This window comes from Mustelus asterias, chromosome 24 (assembly GCF_964213995.1).
Source record: "Mustelus asterias chromosome 24, sMusAst1.hap1.1, whole genome shotgun sequence".
In the NCBI taxonomy this organism is placed as follows: Eukaryota; Metazoa; Chordata; class Chondrichthyes; order Carcharhiniformes; family Triakidae; genus Mustelus; species Mustelus asterias.
The window spans coordinates 21,141,723-21,164,462 of NC_135824.1; the positions used below are offsets into that span (position 1 = coordinate 21,141,723).

The window sequence follows — 22,740 nt, forward strand, 5'->3', positions numbered from 1 at the left end:
TTCCTCCCACAGTCCCAAGATGTGCAGGTTAGGTGGATTGGCCGTGCTAAACTATTCCTTAGTGTCTCCAGATGTGTAGGTTAGGGGGATTAGTGGGGTTAATATGTGGGGTTCCAGTGATCGGGCCTGGATGGGATGCTCTGTCAGAGAGTAGGTGCAGACTCAATGGGCTGAATGGTCTCCTCCTGTACTGTAGGGATGCTATGAATTCAAATTTCACTACCTACAATGATGTTATTTGAACCTGGGTACTCGGGTCCCAGGGCATTGTGCTGGGTCTGTGGATTACTAGTACCGGAGACAATATTAAACCACCATATCCATTAAATAGGAGAAGCTTATTTATTTTGGTAGGATAAAAATTGACTATTGCATGGATCAAGCCAACAGGTGAGGCCAGTTGTGGGGAGGGGGATGAGGGGGGGTTACAAAATTGGCCAGCAAAATGTTGAAGGATTTCTGTGGTGCTGGGAGGAGCAGATTAAAGCTTTATCCATTTGGACCCGTAAATTACAATCTGAGTCCCGTAACCAGCATGAGTCCTTGATCTGAATACGTAAATCAGGATGTTGCCTGGTATGAGGAGAGATTGAATAAACTGGGACTGCTCTCCCTGGAAAGATGGAGGCTGAGGGGGCGACGTGATAGAAGTTTATAAAATTATGAGAGGTATAGATAGTTGGAAGCTTTTTCCCAGGGCAGAAATGACGATTACAAGAGGGCACAAGTTCAAGATAAGGGGGTAATGGTTCAGTGGAGATGTGCGGGGGAAGTTTGTTTCACACAGACGGTGGTGGGGGCCTGGAATGCATTTCCAAGTGAGATGGTTGAGGCAGTTACGTTAGCCACATTTAAGACTTATCTCGATAGACACATGAACAGGCAGGGAATAGGGGGATATAAACGGTTGGTTTCGATAGGTAAACGTGATCTTGCAAGCCTAGAGGGTCGAAGGGCCTGTTCCTGTGCTGTACTGTTCTTTGTAAACAGTCCTGCCTATTTTAGGCAGGTGCCATTTAATGGGCAACCTAAAAATTGAATCGGATCGGCCTAAACTAAAGCATCAACTTTTTTTTCTTGCTCATTTTCCTGTTTTATAGGCAGAACTCAGATGGCCAGCAGTTGAAAGTTGCCCCTGTGTATTTTAGATTTTTTTAAATGCCAAACACATCAATATATTAATTTGGTTTCTGGATCATTTGGAAGACAATGCCATTGTTTTATGTTTTACCCGGTGGATAAAATCTATTGCTTCTGATCATTTTTTTACATGGTTTAAATGTGAGAAAGCGCAAGAGACATGGGAAGATGGATTAGGACATGTGTCTTTAACTATCCACAATTACTTTATCCTACATAGTTTCAATTTCAAGGTTTAGTGTCCTTTTTGGGTCAGCTGATTTGTGGCGTATTTTGCAGATTTGTTGCAGTTCATTGTTGATACATTGTTGAAATATAGAACTTGAGACACAGCAGTAACAAATTCGATCCTGGGCAATGATTTCCCTTATTCCTGTTTGAGATTAGTCCAGGATTATGAGCAAAATCATGGGGGCGATTTTCCCAAAAGAAATATAAGTGCACAAGCGCACATTTTTTGGGCGTACTTACTGGGATGGATTTCTGGCTCTCTGTGCTTTACAGAGTCTGTCAGGGGAGTCACGCCGTTTGAGGGGGGAGGTGGGGGGGGGCTGCAGGCCGGGACCTCATGCCACCAGATCGCCGATCTGTCACTATGGATATTGGTGCATGTGTACTGCCCCCTTTCCCCCTCCATTGCCGGCCTCCCGATTGCCCTTCCCCCTCCCACCTCCACCAATCCCTAATACAGAGTGCGCAGCGGTCCCATCCCCCACTAGGCCCCACCCCCTCAGGCCTCACCCCCCCCCCCTTGGCACTGTCCGGTGCCCAGTGGGCAGTGCCAGGGTGCCTGGCTGGCACTTCCCAAGGGGCACACCTATGCCCTCAACCTCCCGGGGGCCTCAATGGCCTCTGTCCCCACCAGCGAGGTGATCACACCTGGTCCCTGTTGACGGGGACTAGCTTTAATATCCACTGGTGGGAACTCTCCCAGGGGGATGGTGGGGGGAGACAATAGCTAACCTGGACAATACTGTCCTTGCTAATGATATATGGTAATTGACATTTCCATGGTAATCAGTCTCCCTTCTGCTGATTTCCAGTGTGAGGCTGATGATATTGGAAAAAAGGGGCCTGGGAAAGTTGCGATCAGCTGGATGGCAGTTGCGATTCCTGCTACTGCCACCCCACTGATATTTCCCGGCTCGCTGCCATACCCAAGCTGGAAAATTGCGCCCCAAGTCTTGCAATTGTAAAAGGAAAGGTTAACATGTGTTTAAAACTGACCTGGCATTGATCCATTAGAGCATAGTTTAAGAATGTCTGTTTTGAGGAATTGACTGGCTCCACAGTACCCATCTCATTGACCTGTGGATCCCATTCCACTAGCTGCTGCTCTGTTTATTCACCCACCTTGCAAAGCTTTTTTTTATTTGTTCATGGGATGCGGGCACCGCAGCTAGACCAGCATTTATGCGAAAGGTAGTGGCGAGCCGCTTTCTTGAACCGCTGCAGTCCATATGTTGTAGGAACATTCAGTGCGGCAATGAAGAAATGGCGATATAGTTCCAAGTCAGGATGGTGTGCGACTTGGAGAGGAACCAGCAGGTGGTGCTATTTTAAGGCCCTTGCCCTTCCAGGTGGTAGAGGTCACAGGTTTGGAAGATGCTATTGAAGGAATCTCGATGAGTTGTGGGAGGACATCTTGTAGATGGTACACACTGCTGCCACTACACGTCAGTGTTGGAGGGGATGAATGTTCAAGGTGATGGATGGGCAGCCAATCAAGCGGGCTGTTTGTCCTGGATAGTATCAGGTTTCTTGAGTGTTGTTGGAGCTGCACCCATCCAAGCAAGTGGAGAGCATTCCATTACAATCCGGCGTTACCTGCCTCAGAATTCCCAGTCTCTTGCAGCAATAGTATTTATATGGCTGGTCCAGTTCAGTTTCTGTGGTAGCCCCCAGGATGTTGATAATGGGGGATTCAGTGATGGTAATGCCATTGATTGCTAAGGGGAGATGGTTAGATTCTCCCTTGTTGGAGCTGGTCATTGCCTGGAACTTCCATGGTGTGAATGTTACTTGCGAGTGCTCAGAGACATGGGATGGAATTTTCCCGTCTCACTCGCCACGAGCGGGCAGGACATGGACCATGCAAAAGTCTGTTGACCTCGGGTGGGATTTTCCAACATTGGGGCTAGTGCGGCCAGAAAATCCCGCCCATTCTTTCCATAAAATCCTACCTACAGTGCCGAAGGAGGTCATTCAGCCCATCAAGTCTGAACTGACTCTCCGAAACAGCAGCATACCCAGGCCCACCACCTCCTGCCCTATCCCCGTAAATTATAAATATATATTTTATGTATATGCAATGATTTAAAAGGAAATATTTTGGGCTTGTTTAGAAAGTAGTATCATTTTCCACACTACTTTATAGTGTATCTGGAAGATGCGGCTTTAATATTGTTGGTTTTGTTTGCTTTCATTGTAACACCATTGGGACAAGAACATACCGTCACATCTCAGCGAAATTTATTCCTTTGTCTTGTTTTCTACCTCTTCATATTCTAACATGTTAGCTAATTAACAAGTTAACACCTCAGCAAATCCTTATAACAGTTCTTTGTTTACAATATCCCTTTGGCATTACAGGCCTTCTCTCTACAATTAGCTATTCAGCATATCCGACCAGCTAAAATAACTGGCATTGTACAGTATGTGCAGTTTCCAGTTTCTGAAGGCACAATAATTCTTCTCAGCAAAAACAACATCTACTTTACGTTCCAGTGTCCACCTATGAATCGAGACAAAATGTATTTTCAGTCATATTTTGTATCAAAATAGGGTTGCTACATGATAAATGTTATAATTGTAAGTTTTTATATACTAAAAATATTTATTTCTACTTGGTATTTTATTGAAATAACATGTCCTAATTTTTAAAAGGATAATTTCCAAATTTAAAATTATTCATGCTAATTTATTTACTTTTTAAACAAGTTTTCACTTCATTTCCTGAAGATCTCACTCCTGAAGTAACAGCATGTTGCAAACAGTGTTTCAACTAACAGTGCTCAAAAAGGTATGAGTCTTTTTAGCCTCTGGCTAGCTTTGAGAGTGCATAGCGTGCATCTTCAGAGAGATAGTCAAATCCAAATTGAAGCACATTGTGATGCGACTGGCTGGGGAGGATATCAGTTTTAGATCAGAAGAGAAATAATAACTCGTATTCCAAAGAAAGACCCATTACCCTCTTTATTTTTTAATATTCATTCGTACGGTGGCACAGTGGTTAGCGCTGCTGCCTCACAGCGCCAGGGACCCGGGTTCAATTTTGGCTTTGGGCGACTGTGTTGATTTTGCACATTCTCCCCCTGTCTGCGTGGGTTTCCTCCGGGTGCTCCGGTTTCCTCCCACACTCCAAAGATGCGCAGGTTAGGTGGATTAGCCATGCCAAATTGCCCCTTAGTGTCCAAAAGATGTGTAGGTTAGCTAGATTAGCCCTGGGAAATGCGTGGAGTTATGCAGGCCTAGGTAAAATACTCTTTCGAAGAGTCAATGCAGACTCGACCGCCACCTTCTGCATTGTAGGAATTCTATGGTGCTATGTGGTTGTCACTGTAATGGGATGTCAGCATTTGTTGCCCTTCCCTGGTTGTCCCTCGACTGAGTGGCTTGGTGTGCCATTTCAGAGGATCTGGAGACCAGGTAAGCACTCTAAGGGGCATTTGTGAACCAGCTGGATTATTACAATGGTTTTTTGATCATTGGACTTTTCCAGATTTTTTATTAAATTCTAATTTCACCAGCTGCTGTGGTGGGATTTGAACCAATGGTCCCCAGAGCTTATCCTGTGTCTCTAGATTACTAGTCCAGTGACAATACCACTACTCCACCACTTCCCCGAATGATTATGCGTTTGGGTGCAATAGCACACAGGCCCTGGAATTAGAGAGAGGACATTTGGATTTTTAACCTAAACTAGAACATAGGAATTATTACTAACAAAAGCACCAAACAACTGTTCCTTCTGCCCAGAAACCAGACTAAGTACTGCCCTCTTCAGAATAAGCTTGGGAAGAAACATATAAATGTATGGTATGTGTGCTTTGCTTTGCTTTGCTCAAAGGCACGGCTTAGGATCACTATCTGCTGATGCCACATCCTGAGCCAATTTTTGCCATTACCTTCGTCTCTCAGGCAAGACCCAAGTCTACCTCGGCCAGAACGGGAATCGAACCCACACTGCTGGTGTCATTCTGAACCGCACCTCAACTATCTAATCTAACCTCCCCCTACCCCCAACATATAGATACGGTGTAGGAAAGAAATGCATCAGTTTCGGGTCTTGTTTATCGTGCTCCGTGACAATGAAATTGCAGGATAACCTGATATTTACCGATGGAGGTTTCAGCGTTTCAGGAGGAGCTTCTTCACCCAAAGAGTTGTGAATTAGTGGAATCCCTGCTCAGTGATGCAGTTGAGGCTACTTCACTGAGTGTTTTTAAGGCAAGGATAGATAATTTTTTAAACAGTAAAGGAATTAAGAGTTATGGTGAGGGGGAGGGTAAGTGGAGCTGAGTCCGCAAAAAGATTAGCCATGATCTTATTGAATGACGGAGCAGGCTTGAGGGCCTACTCCTGCTCCTAGTTCTTATGTGATCTCTAGTGTGAAGAGGTGAACACTGTTGCAGCGATTTGCCCCTGTCATGACTGCAGAGATGTTACCAGCAGGATAGGAAATACTTCAGCACAGTGGGCGGTGGCACGGTGGTTAGTGTTGCTACCCCACAGCGCCAGGGACCCAGGTTCAATTCCAACCTTGGGTGGCTGTTTGTGTGGAGTTTGCACATTCTCACAATAACTGCGTGGGTTTCCTCCAGGTGCTCCGGTTTCCTCCCACAGTCCAAAGATGTGCAAGTTAGGTGCATCGGCCATGCCAAAGTTGCCCCTTAATGTCCCAAGATGTGTAGGTTAGGGGGAATTAGCAGGGTTAATACACAGGGTTATGGGGATAGGGTGGGGTGGGCCTGGGTGGGATGCTCTGTCGGAGAGACGGTGCAGACTCGATGGGCCGAATGGCCTTCTTCATCGCTGTAGGGATTCTATAATTCAGCAACGTTTCTTTCTTAAGCAGTGCAAGCTAACCATCATCCAGATCATCATATCATAGAAATCATAGAAACCCTACAGTGCAGAAGGAGGCCATTCGGCCCATCGAGTCTGCACCGACCACAATCCCACCCAGGCCCTACCCCCACATATTTTACCCGCTAATCCCTCTAACCTACACGTCCCAGGACTCTATGGGGCAATTTTTTTAACCTGGCCAATCAACCTAACCCGCACATCTTTGGACTGTGGGGGAAACCGGAGCACCCGGAGGAAACCCACGCAGACACGAGGAGAATGTGCAAACTCCACACAGACAGTGACCCGATGACCAGTTAGCATTTCTGGAGAGAGAAGGAGAGTTAACATATCAGATCGATGGCCTTTCCTCAGTTTGAAAGACCTTCAGCCTGAAACTTAAATCCTAAACGTTCGCAATATTCTTCTGTTTTTATTTCAGATTTCCAGCATCCACAGTATTTTGCTTTTATGCAGATCGCAAGCTGGTTAGGAGTGTCAGGGGCCAGGTGGTGTAGCAGAGAATCCAGTGGTAAAGTTATTCTAGTCCAATGTCTGTTTTTTTTTTGTTGGTTGCATTTGACAATGCTAACAAATAATTGTATAACATTGCTGGAGTCAAAATTCCTTTCTAAACTGTGCAGGTTTGTCCTATTGATTCTGTCACTCCACTATTTTTCTTTCCAGCATTTTATTGAGCTGCTGTCAGGTATTATACTTTTATTAATCAGCCTAAACAGTCCTCTTTGTTAAAGTCTAGACACTCACCTCAAATGACTTCATCTCGATGTCAATAACCAAGAATCTGGGCACTTTCTGCATTTCAATCACCCAATGTCAACAATATACACTATCTCGTCATCCATCTCATTTGCTGCTTGTGGGACCTTGAGCAACAGTTCAGGGGCTACAAACGAAGAGTACTTCATTGGCCGTAAAGCATTTTGAAACATCTTGAGGATGTGACAGGTGCTACGTCAATACAAATTTATCTCTTACATTTACCAAAACTGCATACCAGTCACACTTTTCAATGCCCTTTAGAAACATGGGAACAGGAGGAGGCCATTCAGCCCTTCGAGCCTGCTCCGCCATTCATTTTGATCGTGGCTGATCATGATCAGGAGATACTATTGCTGCTTAATTGACCACAATAAAATGTCTGTGTTCCATGAGCTTGTAGAACATTAGAATTGAAGTCCAGCAGTACAGAATGGGGGGGATGAATCAGGGGGATTGTGAAGAAAAACCTTTTTACCCAGAGGGTGGTGATGGTCTGGAATGCACTGCCTGGGAGGGTGGTAGAAGCGAGTTGCCTCACATCCTTTAAAAAGTATCATTCATGAGTCACAGAAAACTAGCATGCAGGTACAGCAGATAATGAAGAAAGCAAATGGAATGTTGACAATTATAGCTAAAGGAATATAATATAAAGGTAAGGAAGTATTGTTGCAACTATAAAAGGCATGGGTGAGACTGCACCTGGAGTATTGTGCACAGTTTTGAATCATAGAATTCTACAGTGCAGATGGTGGCCATTCGGCCCGTCAAGTCTGCAACAACCACAATCCCACCCAGGCCCTATCCCCATAACGCCATGCATTTACCCTAGCTAGTCCCCCTGACACTAAGGGGCAATTTAGCATGGCCAATCCACCTAACCCGCACATCTTTGGACTGTGGGAGGAAACTGGAGCACCCAGAGGAAACCCACGCAGACATGGGGAGAATGTGCAAACTCCACACAGACAGTGACCCAAACTAGGGATCGAACCTGGGTCCCTGGCACAGTGAGGCAGCAGTGCTAACCACTGTGCCACCGTGCCGCCCCTATTAGTCCCTTTTTTTTGAGGAAAGATGTAGTAGCATTGGAGGCAGTTCAGAGGAGGTTCACTGGATTGATTCCAGAGATGAGGGGTTTGTCATATGAAGAGAGATTGAACAGTTTAGGCCGATACTCTCTGGAATTTAGAAGAATGAGGGAAGATCAAATTAAGGTATACAAGATGATAAAAGGTATGAATGAAGTAGATGTGGTGCGGATGTTTCCTCTTGTGGAAGTACACCCCTTAGGATAAGGGGTAGCAAATTCAAAACAGAGTTGAGGAGAAACTACTTCTCCCAAAGAGTTGTGAATCTGTGGAATTTGCTACCCCAAAGTGCGGTGGTTGCTGGGACAATGAGTAAATTTAAGGAGGAGTTAGACAGATTTTTAATTGGTAATGGGTTGAAGGGTTATGGGGAGAAGGCAGGAAAATGGGGATGAGGAGCATATCAGCCATGATCGAATGGCAGAGTGGACTCGATGGGCCGAATGGCCTAATGCTGCTCCTATATCTTATGAACTTATGATGAGCACTTGGCACATCATAACATTCAGGGCTATGGGCCAAGTGCTGGCAGATGGGATTAGGTGGGAGTTCAGGTGTTTCTAATGTGTTGGTGCAGACTCGATGGGCCAAAGAGCCTCTTCTGCGCTGTACGATTCTCGATTGGTCTTTAGAGATTGCTTCTGATATGACTTGTAGCAAGGTTACTTATAATTATAGTACAATGGAGTATGTTAGATCAGGCTTGTCCAAGGAAGGGCCCAGGGAGGGACTGGATACAAAACCCCACTCGGCCGCCCGAGGTCAGTTTTCAGAATTCCCGTCAACCAGTTGAGTTTCAGTGTGAGATTCTGCAGTCCTGAGAAGACTTGACACTGGCGAAGGCGATTCAATTCAGTCGGCAAGCAGTGATCGGGAGGCAAAATTGATTGGTCAGAAGAGAGCGAGAGAGAGAGAGATTCAGCTCAAATCCCAAAGTAGCAGATACAGACATAAAAACTGGAGAGAAGGAGAGACACGGGACATGAAAAGCAATTAATGGCGGCAGCCCAAACTAACGTTTGTGGGTGAGGTTTTGAAAGGCACGGGTACAGGAATTGTCCCAAAGACACGCAGTGCCAATGGTAACGGGAGAGGTAGTGGTAGTATCACTGGACTAGTAATCCAGAGGCCTATTGAAACAGAAGATCTAGAAAAATGCAATATTGAATTTGCGGGAGAAATCCAGCAGCTTGTCACAATGACAGTCCCTACATGGCCAGCAACCGCACAAAGATTCAGTGAAATCAAAAGAGGCTCAAAAATCAGATAAGGGAATGTAAGCAGGTCAGAGAATTTTGTATTAGACACATAGGACACGTCGTCCTATCTTGAGATCGTACTGTGAGCAGAAAGCACATCTGACAGTGACTGATGATTTACTGGTATTCACTGATAGAACTGTAAACGAAGAGGGTGGAGACTTGAAATCTTACAACCTGTACATCAAGGACTTTTGGGTATTTCCAAGGGCAGAACCAAAGTATGGTATTCGGTTTGGTGGCCAAGTCTCTTGAAGCCACTGTAAGAAATGATATCCAGATGTGTCACATGTACAATTCGCATGGGAGTCAAAAGAACCACTAATGTCATTCTCTTTTCCTACAAGGCCGTGGGCTTGCCTAGGATTGGAGTTAGTTGCGCATTAAAGGGAAAATGTTCACCTACTCGAAGTGAATTAAAGTGAGACAGTAACATGGTCACACATCGGAAGCAGTGATAATATCATTGAAAGAAATGCTTGCGATCCATCGGGTTTCTGACATTGTGATATCTTTAAATTTATTTATCAGTGTCACCAGTAGGCTTACATTAACACTACAATGAAGTTACTGTGAAAGTCCCCTAGTCGCCACACTCCAGCGCCTGTTTGGCTACACTAAGGGTCAATTTAGCATGGCCAATGCACATAACCAGCACGTCTTCCGGACTGTGGGAGGAAACCGGAGCACCCGGAGGAAACTCACGCAGACACAGGGAGAATGTGTAACCTCCACACAAACAGTGACCCAAGCCAGGAATCAAACCCAGGTCCCTGGCCCTGTGAGGCAGCAGTGGTAACCACTGTGCTACCGTGCCTCCTATTATCAGATCTTTGACAGGGAGAATAGGTTTGGATCTGAGATCATGCAAGACTTGGAGAAATAGTGGAGAGTTCCCCACACCTCCAGATCCTATGTGGTTCAGACTGAACAGGAAGAAGAGCTTTGACTGCAAATTGAGCAACAGAGTGGAAAACAGAGGTCAGAGAGCTCGCAATCATCAGAAATGAAAGAAGACAGCAAAGCAGGTGATTCTGAAGCATTTACTGGTTCAAGTTTTATTCAACAGCATCCAGAGGAGGAGGCAGTGCCGCAGTGGTATTGTCGCTGGACTAGTAATCCAGAGACCCAGGGTAATGCTCTGGGGACTCTGGTTCGAATCCAACCAAGGCAGCTGATGAAATTTGAATTCAATAAAAATCTGGAATTGAGAATCTACTGATTGTCGGAAAAACCCATCTGGTTCACTAATGTCCTTTAGGGAAGGAAATTTGCCGTCCTTGCCCAGTCTGGCCTACATGTGACTCCAGAGCCACAGCAATGTGATTGACTCTTAACTGCCCTCTGAAGTAGCTGAGCAAGCCGCTCAGTTCAAGGCCAAGTAGGGATGGGCAATAAGTGCTGGCCCAGCCAATGACGCCATGTCCCATGAATGAATAAAAAAAGCACCAACAGCAATGTTGGAGTAAACTCAAAATTAAAGGATACAACATGGTTACCTGGCACAAAATAGACTCTGGGAAAAGACATTGAGATATGCTGACTTGGGCACAGACATTGCACAGCGACTTAAAACCTGTTAGTGTCTAAACTACTGCGGGAAATAGATCAGACCTTGAGGCACCTTAGCTTGAGATAAAGCAAAACCAAAACAATGAGTTTTGATAATGAGATCAGTCGTTGATGGGGGACATAAATGCATAAATGTATCTACTCTATGTATAACAATGTGCTAATGGCTAATGTCTGTACTTGTCTATTATTTGAAAATGTATAAAAGATGTTCAACTGCCATTGTAAAGTTGAGAAGCTGACTGCGTGCACTGCGGAGAGCCCAGCACTTCTCCCAAAGCTTGGTCTGATAAACTGCGTGTTGAATCTTTAAGTCTGACCCCGAGTGGTGATTTTCCCACAACAAATTGGCGTAGTCGGCAGGATCTCACTGCTGGTGAGTTGATCGGTTGGCCTCGATCGGCGAACTGGAGTAGAGATTATTGAATCTGTGGGAGTCAGACCGAGCCAACAATGCAGTTGGAAATGGGTGGAAATTAGGGGAATTTATGGTACTATCGGATAGAAATAAGTATTGATTGTTACTTGTGCTGATCGACTAAGGACAAGGAAGTACCTGTCTCAAACGTGCAGCCTTAGGCCGGTTGTTAAGAGGGGAAATCCCCCACGCGAAGGTGAGGAGCCTGAAGTGGGCGTGGAGGCACAAGGGCACTTAGGATTGTGAGGCACAAGTGACAAAGGTCATTTAGCATCAAACTCTGTAGTGGTGAACAAACGCAGAGTTTGCCACCTGTTGCATGAAAGTTTGTGTAGTTTGTGTACTTGTCTGTCACGTTGTAAAGCGGTGCGGTAAAGAGCTGATCACTCTGACCTAGAGCTGGACTCCGGTGGAGGAAACACGTTGCCGAGGAGGTAATCGTGGCCGTGAGTATAAATAGAAAACCTAACGGTGGAGAAAACACGTTGCTAAGGAGGTAATCGTGGCCGGGGGTGTAGAAGTCTGTGAGATGGCAAATAGAGAAACTAAGTGGGGACCTGCGGGTTCTCTCATTGATAAATATATGACAGACAGACACGCGTTAATTAAGAAGATGCAAAGGGATGGCTGGGCTGTTTCTCAGACCTTAGAACAACAGAGAAAGTGTGTAGATGGGGAAAAGAGAGACAAAACAAAAAAGGCAGGGGTATTATTAGTACGTCAATTAGCTGGACTAATTGAACAAGTAGTCGCCTCCACTAAAAAGTGGAACAAGGATAAGGAAAAGATTAGAAATTTAGAATCCTGAGTAAGGGAATTGGAGAAAAAGAATCGAGTATTAGAGGAGAATCAATGGGGAGGGGAAGCTGTTCCTCTGCCCCCTTAAGAGTCCATACAACAGGGACCAACCGCCCCTCCAGAGGAAGGGCAAGCGCCGACAAAAACTTGGCATCAGTAACCCGAGGGGGAACAGACGCGCAACCAAAAGCAAATTACAAACCATTTACCCCGGGTGAAAGACAACAGATAATGGCCTCCCTGGGAAAACTACAACCTAGAAGCGCAAACACTAAATTTTGGGAAGAATTAGATACAGTTTGGGTAGGACACCAACTGCACCTAAGGGATATACACCAACTGGTCAGGGCCGCATGTCCAGCGGATAAATGGAGGCAGGTAGCCGGAGGGCCCGCCAGTCCCCCAGCACAAGACTACAGTGGGGGACGTTGGACACACGCAGTAGCCCTAACAGCAGAAATAGATGCCCAACAGGCACCCTTCGCCCTGTTTAAAACAGGGTACAATAATGGGAAATGATTTAATGAAGGAGTATGAAATTTTGATTGACTGTGGGAAGGGAGAATTAATCTGGCCAAAACGGGACGGCCGGAAAACCGGAATGGGAAAACTCACGAGTCATCTCGAGACTATCAAGGTGGCCACAGCCACCACCAGAGATTGGCGACTAGAAACAGAGGGGTTTGGAGCCATCTGTGCCTCCGTCCCCGGAGTATGGGCCGAAATGAAATTAGACACTGGCCTAACCAAAACTGACCCGATAAAGGTGCCCGGACTGGAGCATAAGCCCCACCGACAGTACCTGATAAAACCGGAAGCAAAGGTAGCCGTAGTAGAGATAGTTAAAGGGTTAGTGGAGAAAGGAATCCTGAGGGAAACTACGAGCACCACTAACTCCCCCACCTGGCCAGTGAGCAAACCCGACGGAAGTTACAGACTCACAATAGACTACACTGCCCTCAATAAAGTCACGTCCAAATTACACCCCATTGTAGCAAGCCCCTCGACAATCCTGAATGGATTGTCACCGGAGCATAAAATCTTTACTGTATTGGATATAGCGAATGGATCCTGGCCCCTACCCTTGGATCCCGAATCCCAAGACAAATTCGCATTTACAGTGGGAGACAAACAGTACACTTGGACTCGCCTAACGCAGGGATTCCACAATAGCCCCGCTATCTTCCATCGAGAAATGAGTGACATCCTGAACAGGGTAGAACTACCAGAGGGTAGCACGATTCTACAATACGTGGATGATATATTAATAGCTTCAGAATCTAAGTCAGGACATCAGGGAGCACTATACCTAGTGTTGAATGAACTGAAAACCGCAGGGTTAAAGGTGAGCCCCAAAAAGGCACAAATCGGGAAAGCACAAGTCCTGTACCTAGGACATTTAATATCACAAGGGCTTAAAGAAATGCCAACAGACCGAAAGAAGGCGGTACAACAAATGCCGCGGCCAGTCACCGTAAGGGGAGTCAGGAAGGTGCTGGGACTGTTTAACTATAGCCAAAGTTTTATCCCGGAATTCGCAAAATTGGCAGAGCCTATACAGAGACTAGTTAAAGGGGGAAAGCCAGCTTTAAACCCCGTAGAATGGGGACCTGAACAAGAAGAGGCCTATAATAAATTAAAGGCAGAACTGATATCAGCCCCCGGACTCGGACTACCAGATTCCAATAAAGATTTCCACATACACTGTAATAATGAAGGGGGGTTCTACTCTGCAGTAGTAACGCAAGAGCATGGCGATAAACGGAGACCCATAAGTTACTACTCAACAGCAGAAGGGCCGGTAGTTACTGGACTGCCAAGGTGCAGAGCCGCCTTCGATTGCGCCGTCTGGGCCGTAAAGGTTAGCGAACCGATAATAATGACAGGAAATATAATCCACCACACTAAACACACCTTGGTGGAAATGCTAAATACATGAAAGTTAAGGTCCGTCTCGAACATAAGAAGGGCTAAATGGGAAGCCGTCCCCCTACCTCCCAGCAAATCAGTTATAATAGTAAGGGATACAGGAGATAACCCAGCAGAAAGAATTTTGGATACAGGAGAACCACATAACTGTGGAGACGTAGATACGGATGTAGAGGAAGGTAGGGTAAAGGATGTACCTTTAGCAACAGCTGAGGAGACCCTTTTTGTAGATGGCTCATGTAAATATGTGGAAGGATCACCCCGGACAGGGTGGGCAGTAGTAAATGACAAATTGGAAACGGTAAAGTCAGAAAGAATTGACGGAGGTCTATCCGCGCAGGTGGCGGAACTAGTGGCACTCACAAAGGCACTAGAATTGTCTGAAGGAAAGACGGTAAACATATATACCGATAGTAGGTACACATTCGGGGTAATACACGATTATATGACGGCATGGGGTAGAAGGGGGTTTGTAACCACGGGAGGAATTCCTATTAAACACCAACAAAGGATCGAGGCAGTACTAAAAGCCAGTGAGAAACCCCGAGAAGCGGCAGTAATAAAAATCAAAGCGCATCAGAAGGAACCAGAAAGGGACAACCCAGATTGGGTAAATTACAAAGGGAACCAAGCCGCAGATAGAGCAGTGCAATTAGCATCAAAGCAGGAGGCAGTTGGCGAGCTGCCAATAGCGGTAACGGGCCAGACAGGAGACAAAATAGATATTCGGGACTTACACGAGGATACCTCGAAAGAGGAAAAGGGGAAGTGGGAGGCACAGGGAGCGAGCAGAGGGACTGATAACGTTTGGAGATGAAATGACAAGGTAATGGCACTGGAGTGCATACAAAACACCCTCTTGGAACTACACCATGGACTCTCACATGCGGGAAGAGAGGCCATGGCAACTAATATAGGAAAAGAATGGTGGTGGAAAGAAATGGGAAGAGACATCTGCAAATAGATTTCACAGGGCCACTAACACAATCCCACGGCAAAACCTATTGTTTGGTTATTATAGACCAGTTTGCGAGGTGGGTAGAAGCGTTCCCTACTAAAAATTGTACTGCTACCACGGTGGCTAGAACATTGGCTGAGGAGGTAATCCCCAGATGGGGAATACCCACACAAATTGATTCGGATCAAGGGACACACCACCGGAAAGGTGGTAAAAACAGTGTGCCAACTGATGGGAATAAAACAAAAATTCCACATCCCTTACCACCCGCAGAGTTCTGGAATGGTGGAACACATGAACAGAACCCTTAAGAATGTCCTGGCCAAGGCCATGCAAACGTCAGGAAAAAGATGGACAGTAGTATCACCTACTATATTAATGAGGTTAAGAGCCACGACAAACCGGACAACCGGATTAACCCCTTATGAACTAATGACAGGAAGGGCGATGCAATTACCAGAAAGCATCATAACAGGTGGGGCTGATGTAGGTCCACTAAAAGACAAAATTAAACAATATGTTTTGGAACTAAACGCCCAACTAAAAGGGATGTGTAAATTAGTAAAGGATAATCAGGAAGAAAGAGACGCACAGAGAGAGCTTGAAATGCTCCCTGACGTCCCAACAGCGGGAAGCCGCGTCTTGGGAAAAACATTATCTGAAAAACCAGGGTTTGCACCAAAATGGAATGGGCCATATGAGGTCATAATTAGTGGAGATACCTGTGCCTGTCTGGACATAAGGGGAAAAGGTGCATGGAAACATTGGACCCAGCTGAAATTATACAAAGAAACGAATGAGTGATATTAAAGTGACCAGAGTGCTTTCCCCAAAACAGGTGATGACTACAAGCAAGATTAACTGACGCGTTCGGGTTGGCAATGCAGCCTTTGGAAAGTTGTTAACATAAAGTAATAAGATTGATACTTGCCTGGTGCGAACATGTCTAAGATCGCGTATATGATTGCATTACTCTATGTTGTCGCGATTGTAAGATTGACAGGGCTAGAGGATAACTTATTCTACAAGGCTCATGTACATTTACACGGTAATCGAACCGTGTGTTACCCGCTAGCCCAATCTGTAGAGGCCCTATTTGTGGCACCCCTGGGTGGACCCCCCATGACTTATATACAGCAGATAGCTCGGACACACCCTGTAAAGGACATACAGGCAAATATAAAAGGGTATACAGGGAAGATGTGTGGAACTAATAAACTCCACAGATCCTGTGTGCAGGGGGCTCCAAGGAGTGGGAGGAAGAGTATGCTCAGATGATGCAAGCTACCCGCTTTGCTTCTCGGGGCAGGGATGGGGATGTGCATATGCCTTGGTCCCCAAGAATGTTTCCTGTGAACAGACACAGTGTGTCCGTCAGCACTGTCGGGTAAACAGAAGCCAGTTCACTTGTACCTGTAATGGGCAAAGATGCCTGAACATAACCGCGGGGAGGCAACTCATTTGTGGTCAGTGTAATGAGACTCATGTCAGCTCAGCCGAATGGACATACCCGTTTGACACTTGCCAATTAGTAGGATCGGGCAGAAAGTCAAGTGAACCGAGCAATTGGCGGTATATACAGTTCGTACAGACCAATAACCAGGATATTAAATGCTACCGGGCCAAGAAGGGATTTGTGTTCCTCCTCAACGGCACCTTTGCGACGGCAACACCCGCCCTCCCGATCCTTTTTGTTCCATGCCCTCAAAAGGGGCATATCCGGAGAAAGATAGTGACCCGGGCCATCAGCAAGGAATTCTGTGCCGATTGGGAAGTCCCAATCACACTGGGATTGTCACTCTGCTACAGGTTTCTTGGGACCCTGTCTCTGGCGGGGGGCAGCAGGAGTAATTAGTGCCAAAAATAGAAACCATCTTATCTGTGGATTAACCATCCTGGGAAACAGCACATCAAAGGCACTGGAGGCCGTCAACCAAGAACTGGCTGAATTAAGATTATACACACAGCAGACCCGCTATGCCGTAGACTATCAGTTATCCCAACAGGGGGGAGTATGCACAATAATAGGAGACAAATGTATAACGCATGTTACAGATGAATCCTACACCATCACCCAAGTCATTAATGACATAAGAAAGCAGCTCGATGACTTTAGACAAGACCCCAAGAAGGGGAATAGCTGGCTCGAATGGTTATTGGGGGGATCCTGGGGGTCCTATTTAATGCATGAACTGATTATTCTCGTTGCAATAATAATTGTTTGTTGCCTAATTGTCGGATGTCTTAATGTCTGCTGTAAAGTCATGATGACTCGGATTGTGCCAGGGGCCAGTGTGGTCACCGAAGAAGAATACCTGATGGGGACACCCGAAGACACCGAGGACAACAACGATGAAGGAAAGGACGAGAAGGTGGATGTCTACCTGTGGACACACGACCTGTTGGTTACGGGTCAGGCATATCAATTGCTGGACCCACGATGCTGCTGTTGTTGGTCTGTGGATTATTAAATCATAATCCTAACCAAAAGTGGGAGTTGTTGGAGTAAATTCAAAATTAAAGGATACAAGATGGTTACCTGGCACAAAATGGACTCTAGGAAAAGACATTGAGATGTGCTGACTTGGGCACAAACATTGCACAGCGAGTTAAAACCTGTTAGTGTCTAAATTACTGCAGGAAATAGATCAGACCTTGAGGCACCTTAGCTTGAGATAAAGCAGAACCAAAACAATGAGTATTGATAACGAGATCAGTCGTTGATAGGGGACATGAAAGCATAAATGTATCTACTCTATGTATAACGATGTGCTAACTGCCGATGTCCGTACTTGTCTATTATTTGAAAATGTGTAAAAGATGCTCAACTGCTATTGTAAAGTTGAGAAGGTGACTGCGTGCACTGCGGAGAGCCCAGTGCTTCTCCCAAAGCTTTGTCCGATAAACTGCATGTTGAATCTTTAAGTCTGACACTGAGTGGTGATTTTCCCACAACAGCAGAATGGGCAAGGATTGGTTGATGAGTGATGATGAGTGAAGGAAGCACATCAGTGCTGGAGGATATAAGGACCTTAAAGAAACTGGAAGCTGGAGAGAGAAGAAAACATGGAGAGCAAAATAAATGACATTTACCCATGAGAGCATAAAGAGGTCATATTTCCATCAAGACTTTGAAACTTGGAAATGTTTAGAATGACTAGGAGACTGAATCATTGGGTTTCCAGGGACGTGAGAGAACGTTGAAGTCAGAACAGAGACTTGTGGGGATAGTATAATGATGCATGTTGGACTAAGTCCCATAAAGGGTTATCTGTAATTTTCTGATGCCATAGAAGGGAATGCCAAATACTGATGTGATATGAGACTCTAGGACTGTCTAAAGTGAAGTAGAAGAAAAGCAAGCAGGGTCAGGAGCTTGCAAGAGTATTCTCCAAAATCTGTAAATATGTTCGAATGAATCTTTATAACTAGCAGTTTTCTGTAATTATTGAAACTACTCCAACCCAACAACACATTACTATAGTAGGAACTAGAGGCTACCAGGCAATTCGGGTCAATAATTAGGATTAAAGAATTAATCCTAAAATCACTAATACTACACAGATCAATGAATTGGTTTGGTTGAATTTAGACAAGTTATTTCTGCATTCAAAATAGTCAAAACCTGCTCCAGCTCATTCCGTTCATATGTTTAAGTGAAAATCTCATTCTTCTTCAGTAATGTCTTTACAGCTCTGACACTTCTCTTAACCTCTCCATTAGCCTGAGGGAACTTCAGTGAACTTTTTGTGTGAACAAATCCAGGGGCAGGAGATTTAGAGGGGATTTGAGGAAAAACTTTTTCACCCAGAAGGTGGTGGGAATCTGGAACTCACGGTCTGAATGGGGAGGAAGAGGCAGGAAACCTCACAACATTTAAGAAGCATTTATATGAGGGCTTGAAACATACAAGGCTACGGACCAAGTGCTGGAAAATGGGATTAGAATACATAGGTGCTTGATAGCTGGCATGAACAAGATGGGCCGAAGGACCTCTTTCTGTGCTGTAAAACTGTATGGGTGGAATTTTCCCATCCCACCCACCGTGGGAATCGTAGTGGGCAGGACAGGACTATGCAGAGGTCCATTGACCTCAGACAGGATTTTCCAGTCTTGGAGCGAGTGCAGCTGGAAAATCCCACCCTATGACTCTAATCTATTGTAAGATACCTGAGCGTGACAGTACATCACCATGCATGGGGACGATTTTGTTCTAATGTAAGTAAGGAAGAACTTTTCCTGGGGTGGGGTGTTGGAGATAGGGGGGGCTATAAAAGAAAAGATTTAAAAGGAAATGACGCATTCCACTGGCTTGTGTTTGGGAGCCAGGAGTCAAACTGGCCACTTGAACCAGATAACCAGTGTAGCAAAAACAATCTCACACCAGAGGAAGCTCCAGCCAACAAGAACCAAATGATCCGGAGATCTGAAATAAAAATAGAAACTGCTGGATAAACTTGGCAGTTCTGTGGAAGGGAGGCACATAGGTTAACATCTGGGAGTCCAAAGTGATTCCTTACCTGAATCCTTACCTTACTAAAATGCTGGAAGTCTATGTTCCCCATCTATTATTGTAATTCGTTCATGGGGAGTGGGTGTCACTGGCTGGGCCAGCATTTATTACCCATCCCTGAGGACAGTTGAGAGTGAACCACATTGCTGTGGCTCTGGAGTCACATGTAGGCCAGACCAGGTAAGGACGGCAGATTTCCTTCCCTAAATAACATTCGTGAACCAGATGGATTTTTTTTTTTACAACAATCGACTGGTTTCATTTGACTTTAATTCCAGAATGTTATTGAATTCAAATTTCACCATCTGCCATGGTGTGATTCGAACCTGGGTCTCCAGAGCATTACCCTGGCTCTCTGGATTAATATCTCGAGCGACTAATATCACTACCCACTGCTCAAGGAGCTCGACTTGACTCACCTTCTGTTTGATCAGAATGTAGTGAACTTTTTATTTGAACTGCACCAGATTCATGAGTCAGGCACCCATTCGATTGAGCTTTCCAGATATTTCAAACCTCTTATATTGGACCTTGCAGCCAGGCCAATGTTTGCAATTTATTGTCAATTGCTGCAGCTCGGGCTGCAAAGCCTTGCTCTGCTGGGGGGGGGGGGGGGGGGGGTTTGAAACTCTGGGGGGTTAAAGCCCTGGGGGTGGTTGAAGCCCTGGAGGGGATGGGGGTTAAAACTCTGGGGGGGGGGGGGAGGGGTTGTAGCTTGGGGGTTATAGCTCTGGGGGTTATAGCTCTGTCTGTACTTACCTGTAGAGAGGCGCACAGACCCGCTCGGATTTTCTGGCCAGCTCTTTGCAGGTGCTCCTGGCAGTTTTGATCTCCTTGCGGACGGCCGGAGAGTCGCAGGAACCGTTCCCGATGGAGATGACCAGTTCCCTAAAGAGTGCCACCTGAATATTGAATTCCTGTATCACCTGCCGGGGAGGGAGAGGAAGCAGAGAGTTCAACCCAGAGAACAACTACATCGAACAATACAAAACCTGCCCCATTCCTGGCTCCTAAATTAGGGGAGGGGGGAGGGGAGAATTTTAGGAAATCCTTTGAATTTGAAACACTTGCCATTTTTAAATGTTTGAGAGAAGGGCTGGCCATGGTGGGGTTAAACTGAATGGTTCCCCCCTTTACACTGGGATACAATCCGAGGAGGAAATGATTAAACTCAGTTAAGACCAAACCTACCAGGTTACATTCTTCGATCTGTCCTTTGGTCATATTCCCCCCGCGTCTCTCCGCCACCTCCTTCTCATTGCAACACTTTCAGCCGATAAACAGCCCGCTTCCCTCTGGGTTCAGCATCCATCCAGCAGTCAGGACAGTTGCAGCCTCTGACAGGCAGCCCGGATCGCTGTGTGTGTGTGTGTGTGTGTGTGTGAGATAGGAATCCAATTTCATGTCAATTACCCCGCGTTCCCCCGCTCGCAGCAAGGAGACATCCTCCCCTTGGCTATAACGTGGCGATAGGGTTGGGCAACATGGAGCCAGCCTGCTTAATGAGCTGGAGATGGTCTCTGGATATCTTAGCCCAGCAATAACCGGGGTGGGAGGGGGGCTTTCCCCACTGACGGGGTAACTCTAATGGGATATTCGCCTCCCCCCCCCCCCCCCCTCACATTCCAGCTGTACAGAAGGAGTCCTTTTCCACAATATAAAGATATATTACTGCAGATGCTGGAACCCAAACCAGAAAAATGCTGGAAAATCTCAGCAGCTCTGACAGCATCTGTGGACAGAGAGAATAGAGTTTCCAGTCTGGGGGACACATGCTGTCAGACCCGCTGAGATTTTCCAGCATTTTTCTTTCCATTTCTACAATTCAGGTTTAATTATGACTTTGATCCAATATTTCCTGCTGTAACGCAGCTAGGGGAGGCACACACACACACACACACTCACACGGTCAATAGTAAGACTGTTATTTGAAAGGATAGAGGGGAGCGATTTTCCAGTCTCGCCGCAGCTGGCACAGATCTCGCTGATCCCGGATCCCGTGCGGGCCTAGAAATCGGCCACACGCCCAGCACCAAACGATTTGTGATCGGGTCCCTTTCTAATGATGCTCACCGTGTGGGCGGCACGATGGCACAGTGGTTAGCACTGCTGCCTCACAGCGCCAGGGACCCGGGTTCGATTCCAGCCTCGGGTCACTGTCTGTGTGGAGTTTGCACGTTCTCCTCGGGTCTGTATGGGTTTCCTCCCACAGTCCAAAGATGTGCGGGTTAGGTGGATTGGCCATGCTAAATTGACCCTAATGTCAGGGGATTAGCAGGGTAAATATGTGGGGTCACAGTAATAAGGCCTGGGTGGGATTGTCGTTGGTGCAGGCTTGATGGGCCAAATGGCCCCCTTCTGCACTGTAGGGATTCTGTGGATTCTATGATCTCACCCACGTTTGATGCCAAATTCTCCCAGCTCCCGGGATCTTCCAACCTTCGGGCACGGCACAAGACCAGCAAGAATCACTACTGGTCTCCACTCGCAGGGATGGATGCGATGGCCACATGGGGGCTCAGAGGCCATTGAAGCACCTGGGTGGTCGGGGATCCATCTTGCAGTTGGGAACTGCCAGTGTGCCAGGGGGTAGTGTCAAGAGGGTGGTGCCGGACTGGGGATGGGGCCTGAGCGGAGGCTCCTGACAAAGGGGACTATGCAGGGGTGGTCGTGCCGGGGTGGAGAACGAAGGGGCAATCAAAGGTCAGGTAGGGGGATCCAATGGGAGGGCCCCAATGCCAGGGAGGGGGTGGGGAAACATGCTACTGATGGAGAGGGGATCCCAATGTCTGTGGGGGGAGGGTGAGGGTCTCCCAGTGCATTGTGAGACCGGAATATCATTCCAAAACGGTTCCCGACTGGTTTGCAGCCAGGCTCATTGGTGTGTTTAGGCTCCGCACCTCCCAGAATCAGCACAAAACTCACCATTCTCCCCCCAAAAAAATTGAGTTTGGGATGATTACAGTCCAGACCATGCTGGATAGACCGATGCGGAATGCTCCAGATTTCCCGCTGTTATGACACTTCATAGCCAGAATGTGCAGGGTTAGGGGGAGAAGGCGGGAGACTGGGACTAAGTGAGTTGTTCATTCCAAGAGCTGGGGGAGTCAGGATGGGCCAAATGGCCTCCTTCTGCACTGTAACAGTTCTGTATTGGGATTTCTTTATAGGTGTTTGAAGTTTCTATGTTGAATGATTATATAAGAAATGAC

At 46.3% G+C, this 22,740-nt stretch overlaps 1 protein-coding gene across 1 annotated transcript in view; it reads right to left on the reverse strand.

The window, feature by feature from the left end:
* LOC144511051 (regulator of G-protein signaling 7-binding protein-like) overlaps positions 1–20,752 on the reverse strand; it is a 37,054-nt gene extending 16,302 nt beyond the window's left edge. Inside the window, exons 1-2 of the mRNA XM_078241019.1 lie at positions 20,720–20,752; positions 20,288–20,454 (exon numbers count right to left, since the gene is read on the reverse strand). Coding sequence (XP_078097145.1) covers positions 20,288–20,454; positions 20,720–20,752 — 200 coding nt within the window. The remainder of the gene's footprint in view (positions 1–20,287; positions 20,455–20,719) is intronic.
* Positions 20,753–22,740: the final 1,988 nt, after the last annotated feature.